The sequence below is a fragment of the Chamaea fasciata genome, unplaced genomic scaffold, assembly GCF_029207755.1.
Source record: "Chamaea fasciata isolate MVZ Bird 193981 ecotype frontalis unplaced genomic scaffold, bChaFas1.0.hap1 SCAF_174, whole genome shotgun sequence".
NCBI classification, from domain to species: domain Eukaryota; kingdom Metazoa; phylum Chordata; class Aves; order Passeriformes; family Sylviidae; genus Chamaea; species Chamaea fasciata.
Genome location: NW_027094259.1, coordinates 104,540 through 122,681, shown reverse-complemented (window position 1 = coordinate 122,681; position 18,142 = coordinate 104,540). Strand labels below are relative to the sequence as shown.

Below are 18,142 nucleotides of genomic sequence, written 5' to 3'. Positions count from 1 at the left end.
GGTGTGGGGGTCACGCCATGGGGCAGCTGCGGGGTCCCGCACTGGGTTTGGGGTCCCGCTGTGGCTGTGGGCGTGGCCGAGTGTCATTTGGGGTCCCTCCCCCGCCTGTGGGCGTGGCCGTGTGTCATTTGGGGTCCCTCCCCCGGCTGTGGGCGTGGCCGTGTGTCATTTGGGGTCCCCCCCTGTGGCTGTGGGCGTGGCCGTGTGTCATTTGGGGTCCCTCCCCCGGCTGTGGGCGTGGCCAAGTGTCATTTGGGGTCCCTCCCCTGGCTGTGGGCGTGGCCGAGTGTCATTTGGGGTCCCTCCCCCGGCTGTGGGCGTGGCCGTGTGTCATTTGGGGTCCCCCTGTGGCTGTGGGCGTGGCCAAGTGTCATTTGGGGTCCCTCCCCTGGCTGTGGGCGTGGCCGAGTGTCATTTGGGGTCCCTCCCCCGGCTGTGGGCGTGGCCGTGTGTCATTTGGGGTCCCTCCCCCGGCTGTGGGCGTGGCCGAGTGTCATTTGGGGTCCCTCCCCCGGCTGTGGGCGTGGCCGTGTGTCATTTGGGGTCCCTCCCCCGGCTGTGGGCGTGGCCGTGTGTCATTTGTGGTCCCTCCCCCGGCTGTGGGCGTGGTCGAGTGTCATTTGGGGTCCCGCTGTGGCTGTGGGCGTGGCCGTGTGTCATTTGGGGTCCCTCCCCTGGCTGTGGGCGTGGCCGTGTGTCATTTGGGGGTCCCGCTGTGGCTGTGGGCGTGGCCGTGTGTCATTTGGGGTCCCTCCCCCGGCTGTGGGCGTGGTCGAGTGTCATTTGGGGTCCCGCTGTGGCTGTGGGCGTGGCCGAGTGTCATTTGGGGGTCCCTCTCCCGGCTGTGGGCGTGGCCGTGTGTCATTTGGGGACCCCCCTGTGGCTGTGGGCGTGGCCGTGTGTCATTTGGGGTCCCGCTGTGGCTGTGGGCGTGGCCGAGTGTCATTTGGTGGTCCCTCCCCTGGCTGTGGGCGTGGCCGTGTGTCATTTGGGGTCCCTCCCCCGGCTGTGGGCGTGGCCGTGTGTCATTTGGGGTCCCCCTGTGGCTGTGGGCGTGGCCGTGTGTCATTTGGGGTCCCCCCCGGCTGTGGGCGTGGCCGAGTGTCATTTGGGGTCCCTCCCCCGGCTGTGGGCGTGGCCGTGTGTCATTTGGGGTCCCTCCCGCGGCTGTGGGCGTGGCCGAGTGTCATTTGGGGTCCCCCCCGGCTGTGGGCGTGGCCGTGTGTCATTTGGGGTCCCTCCCGCGGCTGTGGGCGTGGCCGAGTGTCATTTGGGGTCCCTCCCCGGCTGTGGGCGTGGCCGTGTGTCATTTGGGGTCCCCCTGTGGCTGTGGGCGTGGCCAAGTGTCATTTGGGGTCCCTCCCCCGGCTGTGGGCGTGGCCGTGTGTCATTTGGGGTCCCCCTGTGGCTGTGGGCGTGGCCGTGTGTCATTTGGGGTCCCCCTGTGGCTGTGGGCGTGGCCGTGTGTCATTTGGGGTCCCTCCCCCGGCTGTGGGCGTGGCCAAGTGTCATTTGGGGTCCCTCCCCCGGCTGTGGGCGTGGCCGATGTCATTTGGGGTCCCCCCGCAGGTGACGCTGGTGTTCCTGCTGGTGACGCTGCACAAGATGCTGCGCAGCTCGGCCGCCCTCAAACCCGACTCCAGCCGCCTGGACAGCATCAGGTGGGGAACCCCAAAGGGGGGAGCCCCGAACGGGGACCCCCGAACCGCGGGGAGACTCCAAACCCGGGGCGTGGACCCCCACAAATGGGGGGACCCCAAATGAGACCCCCGTGTTCGGGGGGGGACCCACGGGAGATCCCAGACAGGGGGAGCCCAGGTGGGAGCCCGGAATGGGGGCACATCCCAAACGGGGCGGGGCGGGATCCCCAAAACGGGGCCCAACTCCCCGAGAGCGCCCCGGCCGTGGGTGCTGGGGATCCCAGTCCTCCCAGTGCCTCCCAGTGTCCTCCCAGTGCCTCCCAGTGCCTCCCAGTGTCCTCCCAGTGCCCTCCCAGTGTCCTCCCAGTGCCTCCCAGTGCCTCCCAGTGCCTCCCAGTGCCCTCCCAGTGCCTCCCAGTGTCCTCCCAGTGCCTCCCAGTGCCTCCCAGTGCCTCCCAGTGCCCTCCCAGTGCCTCCCAGTGTCCTCCCAGTGCCTCCCAGTCCTCCCAGTGCCTCCCAGTGCCCTCCCAGTGCCCTCCCAGTGCCTCCCAGTGTCCCCCCAGTGCCTCCCAGTGCCCTCCCAGTGCCCTCCCAGTGTCCCCCCAGTGCCTCCCAGTCCTCCCAGTGCCCTCCCAGTCCTCCCAGTGTCCCCCCAGGTGCCTCCCAGTGCCCTCCCAGTGCCTCCCAGTGTCCTCCCAGTGCCTCCCAGTGCCCTCCCAGTGCCCTCCCAGTGTCCCCCCAGTGCCTCCCAGTCCTCCCAGTGCCTCCCAGTGTCCTCCCAGTGCCTCCCAGTGCCTCCCAGTGCCCTCCCAGTGCCTCCCAGTGCCTCCCAGTGCCCTCCCAGTGCCCTCCCAGTCCTCCCAGTGCCCTCCCAGTCCTCCCAGTGCCTCCCAGTGCCTCCCAGTGTCCTCCCAGTGCCCTCCCAGTCCTCCCAGTGTCCCCCCAGGTGCCTCCCAGTGCTCCCCCAGTCCCCTCCCAGTGCCTCCCAGTGCCTCCCAGTGCCCTCCCAGTGCCTCCCAGTGTCCTCCCAGTGCCTCCCAGTCCTCCCAGTGCCTCCCAGTGCCCTCCCAGTGTCCCCCCAGTGCCTCCCAATGTCCCCCCAGTGCCTCCCAGTCCCTCCCAGTGTCCCCCCAGTACCCTCCCAGTGCCCTCCCAGCCCCTCATTCTGGATCTCCGGGGCTCCCCCCGCTCCCCGCTCCCCTCCCAGTGCCCCCCAGTCTGTCCCAGTCCGTCCCGGTGCTGACAGCGGGCGCCCCGCAGGTCGTGGGCGCTGGGGGCCATCGCGCTGCTGCTGCTGCTGGGGCTCACCTGGGCCTTCGGCCTCCTCTTCGTCACCCGGGAGTCGGTGCTGACGGCGTCGCTCTTCACGGCCTGCAACGCCCTGCAGGGCACCTTCATCTTCCTCTTCCACTGCGCCCTCCAGAAGAAGGTCTGGGGGGGGGCGCTGGGGGCACTGGGAGGGACTGGGAGGGACTGGGACACACGGAGATCGCGGAGAAGGGACACTGCGGGGACACCGGTCAAGCACCTTCATCTTCCTCTTCCACTGCGCCCTCCAGAAAAAGATTTGGGGGGCACTGGGAGGGACTGGGGAGAACTGGGAGAGAGTGGGAGCCCCAGAGATCATGAGCAGGGGCGCTGGGAGGGACTGGGACATGAATGGGGGGGTTACTGGGTTGTTACTGGTGGGCCCCCAGTTGCACCGGGAGCTCTGGCAGTGTGCGTGGCACTGAAGCCACTGGGAGGTCACTGGGTGTTACTGGGAGGTCACTGGTGTGAACTGGTGTGTTCCCCAGGTGCACCGGGAGCTCAGCAAGTGCCTGCGGCACTCGGGGTGTTGCCTCAGGGGCCCCCCCGGGACCTCCCTGGGCGCCCTCAAACCCTCGGCCGCCCGCGCCCACCCCCGGTACTACAGCGGCACCCAGGTGGGCACCCCAAAGACACCCCAAAACACTCCGAAAACACCCCAAAAACACACCAAAAACACCCCCAAAAACGCCCGAAAACACCCCGAAAACACACCAAAAACACCCCCAAAACGCCTGAAAACACCCCAAAAACACCCCAAAACACCCCGAAAACACCCCAAAAACACCCCCCAAAACACCCCGAAACATCCCAAAACACCCCAAAAAACACCCCCCAAAACGCCCCAAAAACACCCCCAAAAACACCCCCAAAACACCCCAAAAACACACCAAAAACACACCAAAAACACCCCCAAAACGCCCGAAAACACCCCAAAAACACCCCAAAAACACCCCCCAAAACACCCCAAAACACCCCAAAACACCCCAAAAACACCCCCCAAAACATCCCAAAACACCCCAAAAACCACCCCCAGAAACACCCCCAAAAATGCCCCAAAACACCCCCAAAACACCCCCAAAACACTCCCAAAAAAACCCCAAAAACACCACAAAACACCCCAAAACACCACGAAAACACCCCAAAAACACACCAAAAACACACCCAAAAACGCCCCCAAAAATGCCCCAAAACGCCCTAAAACACCCCAAAAACACCCTAAAAACACCCCCACAAACACCCCCAAAACACTCCCCAAAAAACCCCAAAAACACCACAAAACACCCCAAAACACCACGAAAACACCCCCAAAACCCCCCCAAAACACCCCAAAAAACCCCCAAAAACACCCCAAAAAATCCCCCAAAAAACCTCAAAAACCTGCCCCAAAACCCCACCTCTGGTACTACAGCAGCACCCAGGTGGGGACCCCAAAAACACCCCAAAATACCCCAAAAACACCCCAAAACACCACGAAAACCCTGCCCCTAAACCACACCCCTGGTACTACAGCAGCACCCAGGTGGGGACCCCAAAAACACCCCAAAATACCCCTAAAAACACCCCAAAAACACCCCAAAACCACCCCAAAACACCACGAAAACCCTGCCCCTAAACCACACCCCTGGAACTACAGTGGCACCCAGGTGGAGACCCCAAAAACACCCCAAAATACCCCTAAAAACACCCCAAAAACACCCCAAAAACACCACGAAAACCCTGCCCCTAAACCACACCCCTGGAACTACAGCAGCACCCAGGTGGGGACCCCAAAAACACCCCCAAATACCCCAAAAAACACCCCAAAAACACCCCAAAACCACCCCAAAACACCATGAAAACCCTGCCCCTAAACCACACCCCTGGTACTACAGCGGCACCCAGGTGGGGACCCCAAAACCCCCCCAAATACCCCTAAAAACACCCCAAAAACACCCCAAAACACCATGAAAACCCTGCCCCTAAACCACACCCCTGGCACTACAGCGGCACCCAGGTGGGGACCCCAAAACCCCCCCAAATACCCCTAAAAACACCCCAAAAACACCCCAAAAACACCCCAAAACACCACGAAAACCCTGCCCCTAAACCACACCCCCGGCACTTCAGCGGCACCCAGGTGGAGACACCAAAAACACCCCAAAAACACCCCAAAAACACCCCAAAAACACCCCAAAAACACCCCAAAAACACCCCTAAAAACACCCCAAAAACACCCCAAAAACACCCCAAAAACACCCCAAAACACCACGAAAACCCTGCCCCTAAACCCCACCCCTGGCACTACAGCAGCACCCAGGTGGGGACCCCAAAACCCCCCCAAATACCCCTAAAAACACCCCAAAAACACCCCAAAACACCATGAAAACCCTGCCCCTAAACCACACCCCTGGCACTACAGCGGCACTCAGGTGGAGACCCCAAAAACACCCCAAAATACCCCTAAAAACACCCCAAAACACCCCAAAACCACTCCAAAACACCACGAAAACCCTGCCCCTAAACCACACCCCTGGTACTACAGCGGCACCCAGGTGGGGACCCCAAAACCACCCCAAAACCACCCCAAAAACCTGCCCCCAAACCCCAGCCCCGGCACTACAGCGCCACCCAGGCGGCGACCCCCCCCCAGAACCCCTCGGCCGGACCCCCGCAACTTTCCCTTTGTCCCTCCCAGCCGTGGCAAAGCCAGACTCGACCCCTCAGCGGCGAGCAGGTGGGGCGCCCCGGAATCCCCCCGGTGGCACTGGGGGTCTTGGGGGGATCTCTCACGCAGCCGGGGGGCTCGGGGAGGCCTTTGTCACCCGTTCTTCCCGTCGCGTTTCCCCGACCCTTTTCCCTTTCTCCCTTCCGCTTCCCCGCTCTTCTCACCTCGCCCACCCTTTTCTAGTTTTCCCGACGTCTTTCCCTCGCAATTCCTGCTCTTTTTTAGTTTCTTTTTTCTACCCTTTTCCCCTCACATTTCCTGCCTTTTTCCCTTTTCCCACCCTTTTTGCCCTCACATTTCCCACTCTTCCCCCCTCGCATTTTCCCTTCACGTTTCCCGCCTTTTCCCCTCGTGTTTCCCGCCCTTTTTCCGTCATGTTTCCTGCTCTTTTCCCCTCACATTTCCTACCTTTTTCCCCTCACATTTCCCACCCTTTTTACCTGACGCTTCCTGCCCTTTTTGGCCTCACATTTCCCCACCCTTTTCCCCTCACGTTTCCTGCCATTTTCCCCTCACGTTTCCTGACTTTTCCCCCTCACGTTTCCCGCCATTTTTTCCCTTGCCTTTCCCACCCTTTTTTCCCCTCAGGTTTGTCACCCTTTTCCCCTCACATTTCCCACCCTTTTCCCCTCACATTTCCCACCCTTTCCCCCTCACATTTCCCACCCTTTTCCCCTCACGTTTCCCAAGTTTTTCTCCTCTCACATTTCCCGCCCTTTCCTCCTCTCACATTTCCCACCATTTTTTCCCTTACCTTTCCTCCCCTTTTTCTCCGTCAAGTCTCCCACCCCTTTTTCCCCTTCACACTTCCCGCTCTTTTCCCCTCACATTTCCCGCCCTTTCCCCCTCACATTTCCCGCCCTTTTCCCCTCACATTTCCCGCCCTTTCCCCTCACATTTCCCGCCCTTTCCCCCTCACATTTCCCGCCCTTTTCCCCTCACATTTCCCGTCCTTTCCCCCTCACATTTCCCACTCTTTTCCCCCTCATGTTTCCCGCCCTTTTCTCCCCTCACATTTCCTGCCATTTTTTCTCTTTTCCCAGCCTTTTTTCCAATCACTTTCATTCCTGCCTGTCAGTCACTCTGAGGGGCTGAACCTGCCTGTCAATCACCTTTATTCCTGCCTGTCAATCACCTTTATTCCCGCCTGTCAATCACCTTTATTCCTGGCTGTCAATCACCTTTATTCCTCCCTGTCAATCACCTTTATTCCCGCCTGTCAATCACCTTTATTCCCGCCTGTCAATCACATTGATTCCTCCCTGTCAATCACCTTTATTCCTCCCTGTCAATCACTTTCATTCCTCCCTGTCAGTCACTCTGAGGGGCTGAACCTGCCTGTCAATCACCTTTATTCCTCCCTGTCAATCACTTTTATTCCTGCCTGTCAATCACTTTTATTCCCACCTGTCAATCACCTTTATTCCTCCCTGTCAATCACTTTTATTCCCACCTGTCAATCACCTTTATTCCTGCCTGTCAATCACCTTTATTCCCACCTGTCAATCACCTTTATTCCTCCCTGTCAATCACCTTTATTCCCACCTGTCAATCACCTTTATTCCTCCCTGTCAATCACTTTTATTCCCACCTGTCAATCACCTTTATTCCTCCCTGTCAATCACTTTCATTCCTCCCTGTCAATCACCTTTATTCCCACCTGTCAATCACCTTTATTCCTCCCTGTCAATCACCTTTATTCCCACCTGTCAATCACCTTTATTCCTCCCTGTCAATCACTTTTATTCCCACCTGTCAATCACCTTTATTCCTCCCTGTCAATCACTTTTATTCCCACCTGTCAATCACCTTTATTCCTCCCTGTCAATCACTTTCATTCCTCCCTGTCAATCACCTTTATTCCCACCTGTCAATCACCTTTATTCCTCCCTGTCAATCACCTTTATTCCCACCTGTCAATCACCTTTATTCCTCCCTGTCAATCACCTTTATTCCCACCTGTCAATCACCTTTATTCCCACCTGTCAATCACTTTTATTCCCACCTGTCAATCACCTTTATTCCCACCTGTCAATCACTTTTATTCCCACCTGTCAATCACCTTTATTCCTCCCTGTCAATCACCTTTATTCCTCCCTGTCAATCACCTTTATTCCCACCTGTCAATCACCTTTATTCCCACCTGTCAATCACCTTTATTCCCGCCTGTCAATCACAGATGGCTGATGCCACCTGTCAATCACTCCTGTCCTGCCTGTCAGTCCCACGCAGACCCCACAGCCCCCCAAACAACCCCCCCGAAATCCTGCCCTCCCCAAACCCACTCCACCCCCGGGGAGGGGGGGGATCCTCCCCATGGCACCCTCACATCCCCCCGACACCCACACCACCCCCAGGTGCAGGTGGGCTCCCCCCAGACCCCCCCGTGTTCCCCCAGAGCCCAGCGGGCCGTGGGCGCTGGATGTGGGGACACCTCGGGGTGATTCCGGGGGGTCTGGGGCTGGTTGTTGGGGGGTTCTGGGGCTCCCAGCCCCACCGCTGTGCCCCCAGAGCCGGATCCGGAGGATGTGGAACGACACGGTCCGGAAACAGACGGAGTCGAGTTTTATGGGGGCGGACCTGAACAGCACCCCGACCTTGAACCGAGGTGAGACCCCCCCCCTCAAAAACACACCTCAACCCCCCCCTGCCCTGAGCAGAGGGGAGACCCCTTCCCAGAAACCCCCAGAGCCCACCCTCCATCCTCAACAGAGGAGAGACCCCTCCCCAGAAACCCCCAGAGCCCACCCTCCGTCCTCAACAGAGGGGAGACCCCTCCCAAAAACCCTCCAGGGACCCCAAAGATCCCTCAGGGATCCCCTCGGACCCCCAGGGCTCCTCCCAGGGATCCCCCGGGACCCCTCTGACCCACCTCAGCCCCCCTGAGACTGCCCATCCCCTCCCCCGGGACCCCAAAGACCCCTTTGGGACCCCCAAGACCCCTTTGGGACCCCCATGGGACCTCCCCAGGCTCCACTCAGAGCCCCCCGAGGACACTCCTGGGACCCCCAGGACCCCCCCGTGTGTGACCCCCTCCCTCCTCTCCGCAGGGTCGCACCTCCTGCCCAACCCGGTGCTGCCGCCGCGGGGGGGCTCGAGCCCCTACAACACCCTCCTGGCCGAGGGGGGGGGCTTCACCCCCGCCTCCCCCCCCGCCTTCACCGCCCCAGGTGGGTCTGGGGGGGGCGCACGACCCCCCCACCCCAAACTGCCCCCAAACCCTCGGGACCCCCCCCAAGTCCCCCCACAGTTCCTCTCTCGGAGGTTTTGGGGGTCCTCCACAGCCCGGGTTCAGCCCCCACACTGCCCTGGGCCCCCCCGAAATCCCCACAGAGCCCCCGCCCCCGCCTGCAGCTGCCCCCCGGGGGTGGGGATGGGGGGGTTTGGGGGGGGTCTGCACCCGCCCAGTGCCCCCCCGCTTTCAGGGAATGGGAATGGGGGGGATTTTCCTGCTCCCCCCCCAACCACCTGGGCCCCCCCAAAACCGAGGGGGCCACGGGGGGGCCTGAGCCCACCCGACCCCCCGGGGACAAACTCCCCCCGATGTCGCCGAATGTCCGCGCTGTGGGGCTGGGGGGTGGCTGGGGAATTGGGGCAGATCGGGGGGCTGGGGGGGAATTGGGGGGTCTGGGGTGGGGCAGGACCCCCCTAAGTGCTGCCTCTGTCCCCAGGGAGCTTCCGTGACACCAGTAAGTGCCCCCCCCGTGCCCCCCACGCCACCCCCGTGCCCCTCCTTGTGCCCCCCAGCCCTGCCCCCAAGCATCTCCACAGAGCCCCCATTTCCCCTGCGCCCCCTCCCCGAGACCCCCACTGACCCCACTGACCCCAATGACCCCACTGACCCCAATGACCCCAATGACCCCACTGACCCCACTGACCCCACTGACCCCCACTGACCCCAATGACCCCACTGACCCCCCACTGACCCCACTGACCCCAATGACCCCACTGACCCCCACTGACCCCAATGACCCCACTGAGGCCCACTGACCCCACTGAGGCCCACTGACCCCACTGACCGCCACTGACCCCCCACTGACCCCACTGACCCCACTGAGGCCCACTGACCCCACTGAGGCCCACTGACTCCACTGACCCCACTGAGCCCCACTGACCCCAATGACCCCACTGAGCCCCACTGACCCCACTGACCCCACTGAGGCCCACTGACCCCACTGAGGCCCACTGACTCCACTGACCCCACTGAGCCCCACTGACCCCAATGACCCCACTGAGCCCCACTGACCCCACTGAGCCCCCACTGACCCCAATGACCCCACTGAGCCCCACTGACCCCACTGAGCCCCCACTGACCCCAATGACCCCACTGAGCCAAATGACCCCACTGACCCCACTGAGCCCAATGACCCCACTGAGCCCCACTGACCCCCCACTGACCCCAATAGCCCCACTGACCCCCCACTGACCCCACTGACCCCCCAATGACCCCCAGCCCCCCAATGACCCCCAGCCCCCCACACTGACCCCCCCCGCCCCCCAGTGACGCCCCCCGTCCCCGCAGAGCCCCCCCGGGAGCCCCCGGAGCCGCTGCCCCTCAACGGCAACTTCAACAACAGCTACAGCCTGCGGGGGGGTCCCGAGGGGGGCCCCGGGGGGGCGGCCCCGGGCCGGGGGGGCTGCCCGGTGGGCCCCCCGCCGGACCCGGCGGCGCTGGAGAAGATGATCATCTCGGAGCTGGTGCACAACAACCTGCGGGGAGGGGGCTCCGCGCACGGGGGGGGCCCCCCGCCCCCGCCCCCCCCCGCCGCCCCCCCCGCCCCCGCCGCCGGCGGAGCCCCCCCCCGGCGCCCCCGAGCTGGGGCTGCTCTACCAGGAGCTGGCCCGGGGGGGTCCGGCCGGGCTGGGGCCGCCCCCCGAGCCCCCCCGCGACCCCCGGCACCCCCCCCCGCCGCGGGACTACCCCGACAGCAGCCCCGAGGGGCCCCCCCCCGCGCCCCCGTACCTGGGGGGACCCCCCCGAGCGCCGCCCCCCAACCGCCGCCACAGCCCCGAGACCTTCGGGGGGCCCGAGGGGGGCGCGGGCGGCGCCGAGCCCGACGGGCAGATGCAGCTGGTGACCAGCCTGTGAGACCCCCGGGCCGGGGGGGGAGGGGGGCACACCGGGGGGATACGGGGGGCCGGGCCGGCGCGGGGAGCCCCCCCCCGCGCTCGGGGGGCACGGAGCCCTCCCCACGCCGCACCGGGGGCCCCTTGCACCGGGCCGCGGCCCCGCTCGGGGCTCCTCCGGCCCCGGCCGCGGCCGTCCTCATCCTCGAGGGGGGACGGCCGCGTGCCGGCGCCCGGCGTCGCACGAGGATCCCCGGGTCGCACGGGAACCGGGCCCCAGAGACCACCGGGCAGAGACCACCGGGCGACCACCGACAGCGGCCGGCCCGGGGACAACCGCCGGGCCTTGCGGGAGGACGGGGCCCGGCCAGCGGGGACAGCCCGGCCCAGGCCCGGCCTCGCACCGGGAGCCGCGGGTGTGCCAGGCCGCGGATCACACCGGGAGCTGGACGCGTGCGAGGAGCCGGCCTCGCACCGGGAGCTGGACGCGTGCGAGGAGCCGGCCTCGCACCGGGAGCTGGACGCGTGCGAGGAGCCGGCCTCGCACCGGGAGCTGGACGCGTGCGAGGAGCCGGCCTCGCACCGGGAGCCGCGGGTGTGCCAGGCCGCGGATCACACCGGGAGCCGGCTTGGCACGAGGAGCCGCAGTTGTGCAAGGAGCCGGACGCGCGCAAGGACCGGGCCTCGCACCGGGAGCAGCAGCTGTGCGAAGCCGCGGTGTGACACCGGCACCGGGAGCCGCCGTCGCCCCGCGGGGACCTCACCCAGGACTTTGCAGCAGGACGTGGCACGGGCCCCCTGGCGCCCCCCGCCCCGCCACGGGCGGTTTTGGGGGGTCCCCCCCCCCCCAAAAGCCATCCCCGGGGGGGCCCCCGCGGCCTCGGCAGCGACGAGCCGGGGGAGGGGAGGGGGCACTGACACCCCCCCCCAGAGTGAGGGGCCCCCCCACAGCCGGGACCCCCCCGGAACGGGGACCCCCCCCAAAAAGAGACACATTTTCCTTGTAATATAGATGTAAATGGACCAGCCCCCCCCTCATCATCCCCTCCCCTCCCCCCCCCCGGGAAACTGAGGCACGGGGGGACCCCCCAAAACCGCCCCTCCTCCCTCTCCGGGGGTCCCCCCAGCCCCCGCGGGGCCCCCCCGGAAGCACAACCCCCCCCCCCAGCCGGGGGGGGCCTCGCCACGCTGTACATAGGGATGGGGGGGCCCCCAAAATCGGGGTGGGGGGGAGCGAAGGGGACACCCCCCCCCCAAACAACTGACGGGACCCCACAACCTGGGGACGCCCCCCGGCGCTTGGGGGTCCTCCCTGGGGGGGTGGAGACCCCGCCCACATTTTGGGGACCCCCCCCTCGGGGATCCCCCCCAAGCTCTGGGGATCCACAGTGAACTTGGAGGGGGGGGGGGCCAGGACCGAGGGTCGCCCGAACTTTGGGGACCCCCCCAGAGCTCGGGCACCCCCTCCTGGGAGCCGGGAACCCCCCCAAATTTGGGGACCGCCCTTCAAATTTGGAGTCCCCTTACACTGGGGGCCCCCTGTGTTTTGGGGACCCCCAAGGTATCAGGGACACCCCCCCCCGGGTTTTGGGGACCCCCCCAGCCCCCCCAGGGGGTTTTGGGGACACACAGGGGGGGTCCAGCCCCTCGCCCGGTTTTGGGGTGCTCCTCCCCTCCTCCCTTAGCATGGGGAGACCCCAAAATTTCCTGGGGGACCCCAAACTCGGGGCTGCGGAGGGGAAACCCCCCCCCCCTCCCCTCCCCCCCACACCCGGATCTTGGGGTCTCCCTCCCCCCCCCCGGGTTTGGGGGGGTCCTTCCCCTCCCCCTCCCTCCCCCTTCCCCCCAAATTCTGCCAAACCAACTTTGGGTCGAGTGCGTCAAACCAACGAAACCAGAGCCGGAGGGGACACGGGGCCACCAAGGGCCACCATAGGGTCACCGGGGCCAGCACAGCAGGAGCCAGGGGGTGGCCAGGGCCACCAAAGGCCACCACAGGGAGAGCCAGGGGATGGCCGACAGCGCCGCGGGGACAGCCAGGGCCACCGCTGGGATGGACTGGGCCACCACGGGAAAGAGCCAGGGGACAGCCCGGGGCCACCACGGCAGCCAGTGCCCAGGCCAGAGGTGACCAGGGCCACCAAAGGGACCAGAGGAGAGCCGGGGCCACGGAGGAGGTGGCCGTGGGGACAGCCAGGGCCACCCAGGGGTCAGTCAGGGCCACCGCGGGGTCAGGGCCACCGCGGGGTCAGTCAGGGCCACCGCGGGGTCAGGGCCACCACGGGGTCAGGGCCACCGCGGGGTCAGGGCCACCGCGGGGTCAGTCAGGGCCACCGCGGGGTCAGGGCCACCACGGGGTCAGTCAGGGCCACCGCGGGGTCAGGGCCACCACGGGGTCAGGGCCACCACGGGGGTCGGTCAGGGCCACCAGGGGGTCACGGCCACCGCGGGGTCAGGGCCACCACGGGGTCAGGGCCACCACGGGGTCAGTCAGGGCCACCACGGGGTCAGGGCCACCACGGGGTCAGTCAGGGCCACCACGGGGTCAGGGCCACCACGGGGTCAGGGCCACCGCGGGGTCAGTCAGGGCCACCACGGGGTCACGGCCACCACGGGGTCAGGGCCACCACGGGGTCAGTCAGGGCCACCGCGGGGTCAGGGCCACCACGGGGTCAGTCAGGGCCACCAGGGGGTCAGGGCCACCACGGGGTCGGTCAGGGCCACCACGGGGTCAGGGCCACCGCGGGGTCAGGGCCACCACGGGGTCAGGGCCGCCGTGGGCGCGGTCACGGACAGGAACCAATAAAGGTGACACCAGTTCTTGGAGCCACCCCGTGTTTGGGGGTCCGGGGGGCTCGGAGAGGGGACACGGGGGGGGTTGAGGGGGCTGGGGGAGAACTTGGGGGTGCGGGGGGGGGGGACAGGGGAGCTCCGGGGTCACAGGGGCCGGGGGGACACGGGGGTCGGGGGATGGGCTGGGGGGGGACAGGGGGGGACCCCCGAGTGTCACCATTCCTGGGCTGGGTCACCCGTGTCCCCTCGGGACCCTTCCCGAGCCCGAAGGTGTTCGGGAATTCCCGCCCCCCCCCCATTCCCAACATCCCGGGGCTCCCGTGGGAGCCGGGGAGCGGCTGGGGGGTCCCTGTCCCTGTCCCTGTCCCGTCCCCCCGGGTGTCCCCAGCCCTCCCCCGGCCGCGGCTCCCGGGGGGGGATTTGTGGCAGGAATTCCTCCCGGGCCGGGGCCGGGCTCAGTGTCCGCAGCGGCTCTGGCTCAAAGCGGGATCAAAGGCCGGGAAGGGATCTCGGGGAGGAAACTTCAGAAACACGTTCCACGCTGGCAACGCCTCACGGCCCCGGCCCTGTCCCTGTCCCCATGTCCCCACCCCTGTCCCCATCCCTGTCCCCATCCCCCCATGTTTCTCTCCCCATCCCCCCATTTCCCTCACTCATCCCTCTCCCCGTTGCTCTCCCTTCATCCCCACATTTTTTTCCCTCCATTCCTCTCCCTCATTTCCCCCGTCCCCGCCCTCATTCCTCTCCACTCTCCCCTCCCCGCTCCCCTCAGCGGCCGCCGCCATATTGACCATTACTGATGACGTTGCTTTCCGGCGCCTCTGTGACGTCACTTCCGGCGCGGCTGTGGCGGAGTGAGGGAGGCCCGGGAGGTACCGGGGGGGGGCCCGGGAGGGGTTTTGGGGGTCCCGGGGGATCTGGGGGTCCCGGGGAGGGGTTTTGGGGGTCTTGGGGGGTCTGTGAGGGGTCGGGAAGGGTTTGGGGGTCCCGGGAGGGGTTTTGGGGGTCCCGGGAGAGGTTTGGGGGTCCCGGAGGGGTTTTGGGGGTCTCGGGGGGGGGGTGTGGGTTCCCGGAGGGGTTTTGGGGGTCCCGGGGGGGATTTGGGGGTCCTGGGAGGGGTTTGGGGGTCCCGGGGGGGATTTGGGGGTCCCGGGAGGGGTTTGGGGGTCCCGGGGGGGATTTGGGGGTCCCGGGAGGTTTTAGGGGGTCTCGGGGGGTCTGTGACGGGGATTCTGTGGGGTGGAACTTTAATTCCATCTTTAACTCTCTAATTCTCGCCGTCCCCGCCCGTCTGCCCCTCTCCCGTCTTTCCTCTCTCCTCCTCCTCTCTCTGCTCCGTTCTTTCCCCGTTTCCTTCTCTCTCCGTCCCTTTTCCCGTTCTCTCCCCTTCTCTCTGCTCCTCCCCCGCCTTTCCCTCTCGCTTTTCCTCCTTGCCCGTTTTCTCCCGGTTTTTTCCCCCTTTCCTCATTTTTTCTCCGACCTTTTCCCGTCCTCTTCTCCCCTTTCCCTTTTCTCTCGCTTCTCCTCCCATTTCTCTTTTTTCTTTCTTTTTCCTTCTTTCCCCGTCTTCTGCCCCTTCTCCTCCTTCCTCCCCTTTTCCCCCCTTTTCCTTTTTTCCCTTTTTTTCCCCATTTCCCCCTTTTTTCCCTCATTTTTTCTCCTTTTTCCTTCTTTTTTTCCTTTTCCCTTCTTTTCCCTTTTCCCCTTTTTCTCCCTCCCCCCCTTTTCTTCCCTTTTCCCTCTTTTTCCCTTTTTTTCCCCATTTTCCCCTTTATTTCTCCTTTTTCCTTTTTTTTTTCTCCTTTTTCCTCCTCTTTTTCCTTTTTTCTCCTTTTTTCTCTTTCCCCCTTCATTTCCACTTTTACCCTTTTTCCCCTTATTTTTTCTCATTTTTTCACCTTTATTTTTTCCTTTTTCTTTCTTTTCACTTTCCCCCCTTCCCCCTCCCTTTTTCCCCTTTTCCCCCCATTTTTTTCCCCATTTTTTCCTCTTTTTCCCCCATTTTTCTCTTTTTTCTCCTTTTTCCTCCTATTTTTTTTCCTTTTCTCTCTTTCTTTTCCACTTTTTTCCCTCCTTTCCCCCCTTTTCCCCCATTTTTCCCCCTTTTTCCCCATCCCCCTTTTCCCCAGCCATGATCGAGGTCGTCTGCAACGACCGCCTGGGGAAGAAAGTCCGGGTCAAATGCAAATATCCGCATTCGGGGGGGATTTGGAGGGTTTGGGGGGATCCAAGGAGGATTTGGGGGGGTTCTGGGGTGGTTTTTGGGGGTGATTCCGGGAGGTCTGGGATGGTTTGGGGGGATTTGGGATGCTTCTGGGGGGATCCAGGAGGGTTTGGGATGGTTTTGGGGGATTTGGGATGCTTCTGGGGGATCCAGGGAGGGGTTTGGGATGGTTTTGGGGGATTTGGGATGGTTCTGGGGATCCAGGGAGGGTTTGGGATGGTTTTGGGGTGGCTCTGGGAGGTTTGGGATGGTTCTGGGTGGTTTTGGGCGGAGTTTTGAGGGTTCTGGGGGTGCGTTTTGGGAGGTTTTTGGGGTCCCTGGTGCTCCCCGTTTCCTTGACGGCGCCGCAGCCCCGAGGACTCGATCCGGGACCTGAAGAAGCTGATCGCGGCCCCAGACCGGCACCCGCTGGGACAAGATCGTGCTCAAAAAATGGTCGGGGGGGGGTTGGGGGGCTTTGGGGGGCACCTGGGGGGGTTTGGGGGGCTGCTGGGGGGGTTGGGGGGGGCTCGGGCGGTTTTGGGGGGGCTCTGGGGGGGCCGGGATAAAATCCCAGGAGATTTGGGGGGCTCTGGGAGGAACCTCGGGATTTTGGGGGAGCTCATGGGGGTGGTGTCCCCTCCCCCGGGATTTTGGGGAGGGGGTGACGCCCTTCCCTCCCCTCCCCCCACCAGGTACACCATCTTCAAGGACCACGTCACGCTGGGGGACTGTATCCACCTGGGACCGCAAAACCCCGCCCCAAATCCTTCAACCCCCCAAAACCCCGCCCCAAATCCTTCAACCCCCCAAAACCCCGCCCCAAATCCATCGACCCCTGAAACCCCGCCCCAAATCCATCAACCCCCCAAAACTCCGCCCCAAATCCATCGACCCCCAAAACTCCGCCCCAAATCCTTCAACCCCCCAAAACTCCGCCCCAAATCCTTCAACCTCCCAAAACTCCGCCCCAAATCCTTCAAACCCCCAAAACTCCGCCCCAAATCCTTCAACCCCCCAAAACCCCGCCCCAAATCCATCGACCCCCCAAAACTCCGCCCCAAATCCTTCAACCCCCCAAAACTCCGCCCCAAATCCATCGACCCCCCAAAACTCCGCCCCAAATCCATCGACCCCTGCAAAAACCCGCCCAAAATTCACTTTTCCTTAACTCTGGCTCCAGATGAGATCCACGATGGGATGAACCTGGAGCTCTACTACCAATAAGGACCCCTCCCAGTCCCTCCCAGTGCCTCCCAGTCCATCCCAGTCCCTCCCAGTGTCCCCCACCCCCGTTTTCACCCCGTTTCTCCCCCTGGAGCCGCGTTGAGGCTCCGAACCCGCCCCGTTTGTTTATAAATAAAGGTGATTTGGGGCCTCGGGGCACTTTGGGGGATTTTGTGGCGACCTGTGGGGCTGTGGTGTGGGCATATCGCGATTTGATGGCGATAGATGGGGGTCAGGCACTGAGCGGGACAACCCCGTTGCTATGGTGACTGCGCTCTCCAATCAGGCGCTGGGCGGGGCAGCCCCGTTGCTATGGTGACTGCGCTCTCCAATCAGGCGCTGGGCTGGGCAGCCCCGTTGCTATGGTGACTGCGCTTTCCAATCAGGCGCTGGGCGGGGCAGCCCCGTTGCTATGGTGACTGCGCTCTCAGGCGCTGGGCGGGGCAGCCCCGTTGCTATGGTGACTGCGCTCTCCAATCAGGCGCTGGGCGGGGCAGCCCCGTTGCTATGGTGACTGCGCTCTCCAATCAGGCGCTGGGCGGGGCAGCCCCGTTGCTATGGTGACTCCGCTCTCCAATCAGGCGCTGGGCCGGGCAGCGCCGTTGCTATGGTGACTGCGCTCTCCAATCAGGCGCTGGGAGAGGCAGCCCCGTTGCTATGGTGACTGCGCTCTCCAATCAGGCGCTGGGCCGGGCAGCGCCGTTGCTATGGTGACTGCGCTCTCCAATCAGGCGCTGGGCGGGGCAGCCTCGTTGCTATGGTGACTGCGCTCTCCAATCAGGCGCTGGGCGGGGCAGCCCCGTTGCTATGGTGACTGCGCTCTCCAATCAGGCGCTGGGCGGGGCAGCCCCGTTGCTATGGTGACTCCGCTCTCCAATCAGGCGCTGGGCCGGGCAGCGCCGTTGCTATGGTGACTGCGCTCTCCAATCAGGCGCTGGGCGGGGCAGCTCCGTTGCTATGGTGACTGCGCTCTCCAATCAGGCGCTGGGCGGGGCAGCCCCGTTGCTATGGTGACTGCGCTCTCCAATCAGGCGCTGGGCGGGGCAGCCCCGTTGCTATGGTGACTGCGCTCTCCAATCAGGCGCTGGGCGGGGCAGCCCCGTTGCTATGGTGACTCCGCTCTCCAATCAGGCGCTGGGCGGGGCAGCCCCGTTGCTATGGTGACTGCGCTCTCCAATCAGGCGCTGGGAGGGGCAG

At 64.3% G+C, this 18,142-nt stretch overlaps 2 protein-coding genes across 2 annotated transcripts in view; both read left to right on the top strand.

The window, feature by feature from the left end:
- LOC136304775 (adhesion G protein-coupled receptor L1-like) overlaps window positions 1-11,445 on the top strand; it is a 31,477-nt gene extending 20,032 nt beyond the window's left edge. The window contains exons 13-23 of the mRNA XM_066208224.1: window positions 1,570-1,661; window positions 2,901-3,069; window positions 3,437-3,565; window positions 5,626-5,664; window positions 8,167-8,263; window positions 8,706-8,825; window positions 9,327-9,344; window positions 10,178-10,505; window positions 10,585-10,740; window positions 10,933-11,317; window positions 11,362-11,445. Of these exons, the coding sequence (XP_066064321.1) occupies window positions 1,570-1,661; window positions 2,901-3,069; window positions 3,437-3,565; window positions 5,626-5,664; window positions 8,167-8,263; window positions 8,706-8,825; window positions 9,327-9,344; window positions 10,178-10,505; window positions 10,585-10,740; window positions 10,933-11,317; window positions 11,362-11,445 (1,617 nt within the window). The remainder of the gene's footprint in view (window positions 1-1,569; window positions 1,662-2,900; window positions 3,070-3,436; window positions 3,566-5,625; window positions 5,665-8,166; window positions 8,264-8,705; window positions 8,826-9,326; window positions 9,345-10,177; window positions 10,506-10,584; window positions 10,741-10,932; window positions 11,318-11,361) is intronic.
- A 2,839-nt stretch (window positions 11,446-14,284) lies between these two features.
- Window positions 14,285-17,101, top strand: UBL5 (ubiquitin like 5). The gene is given in 6 exon segments (XM_066208225.1): window positions 14,285-14,387; window positions 15,645-15,702; window positions 16,090-16,132; window positions 16,134-16,174; window positions 16,414-16,451; window positions 16,902-17,101. Coding segments are annotated over 6 exon segments (297 nt in total). The 5' UTR covers window positions 14,285-14,314; the 3' UTR covers window positions 16,946-17,101.
- Window positions 17,102-18,142: the final 1,041 nt, after the last annotated feature.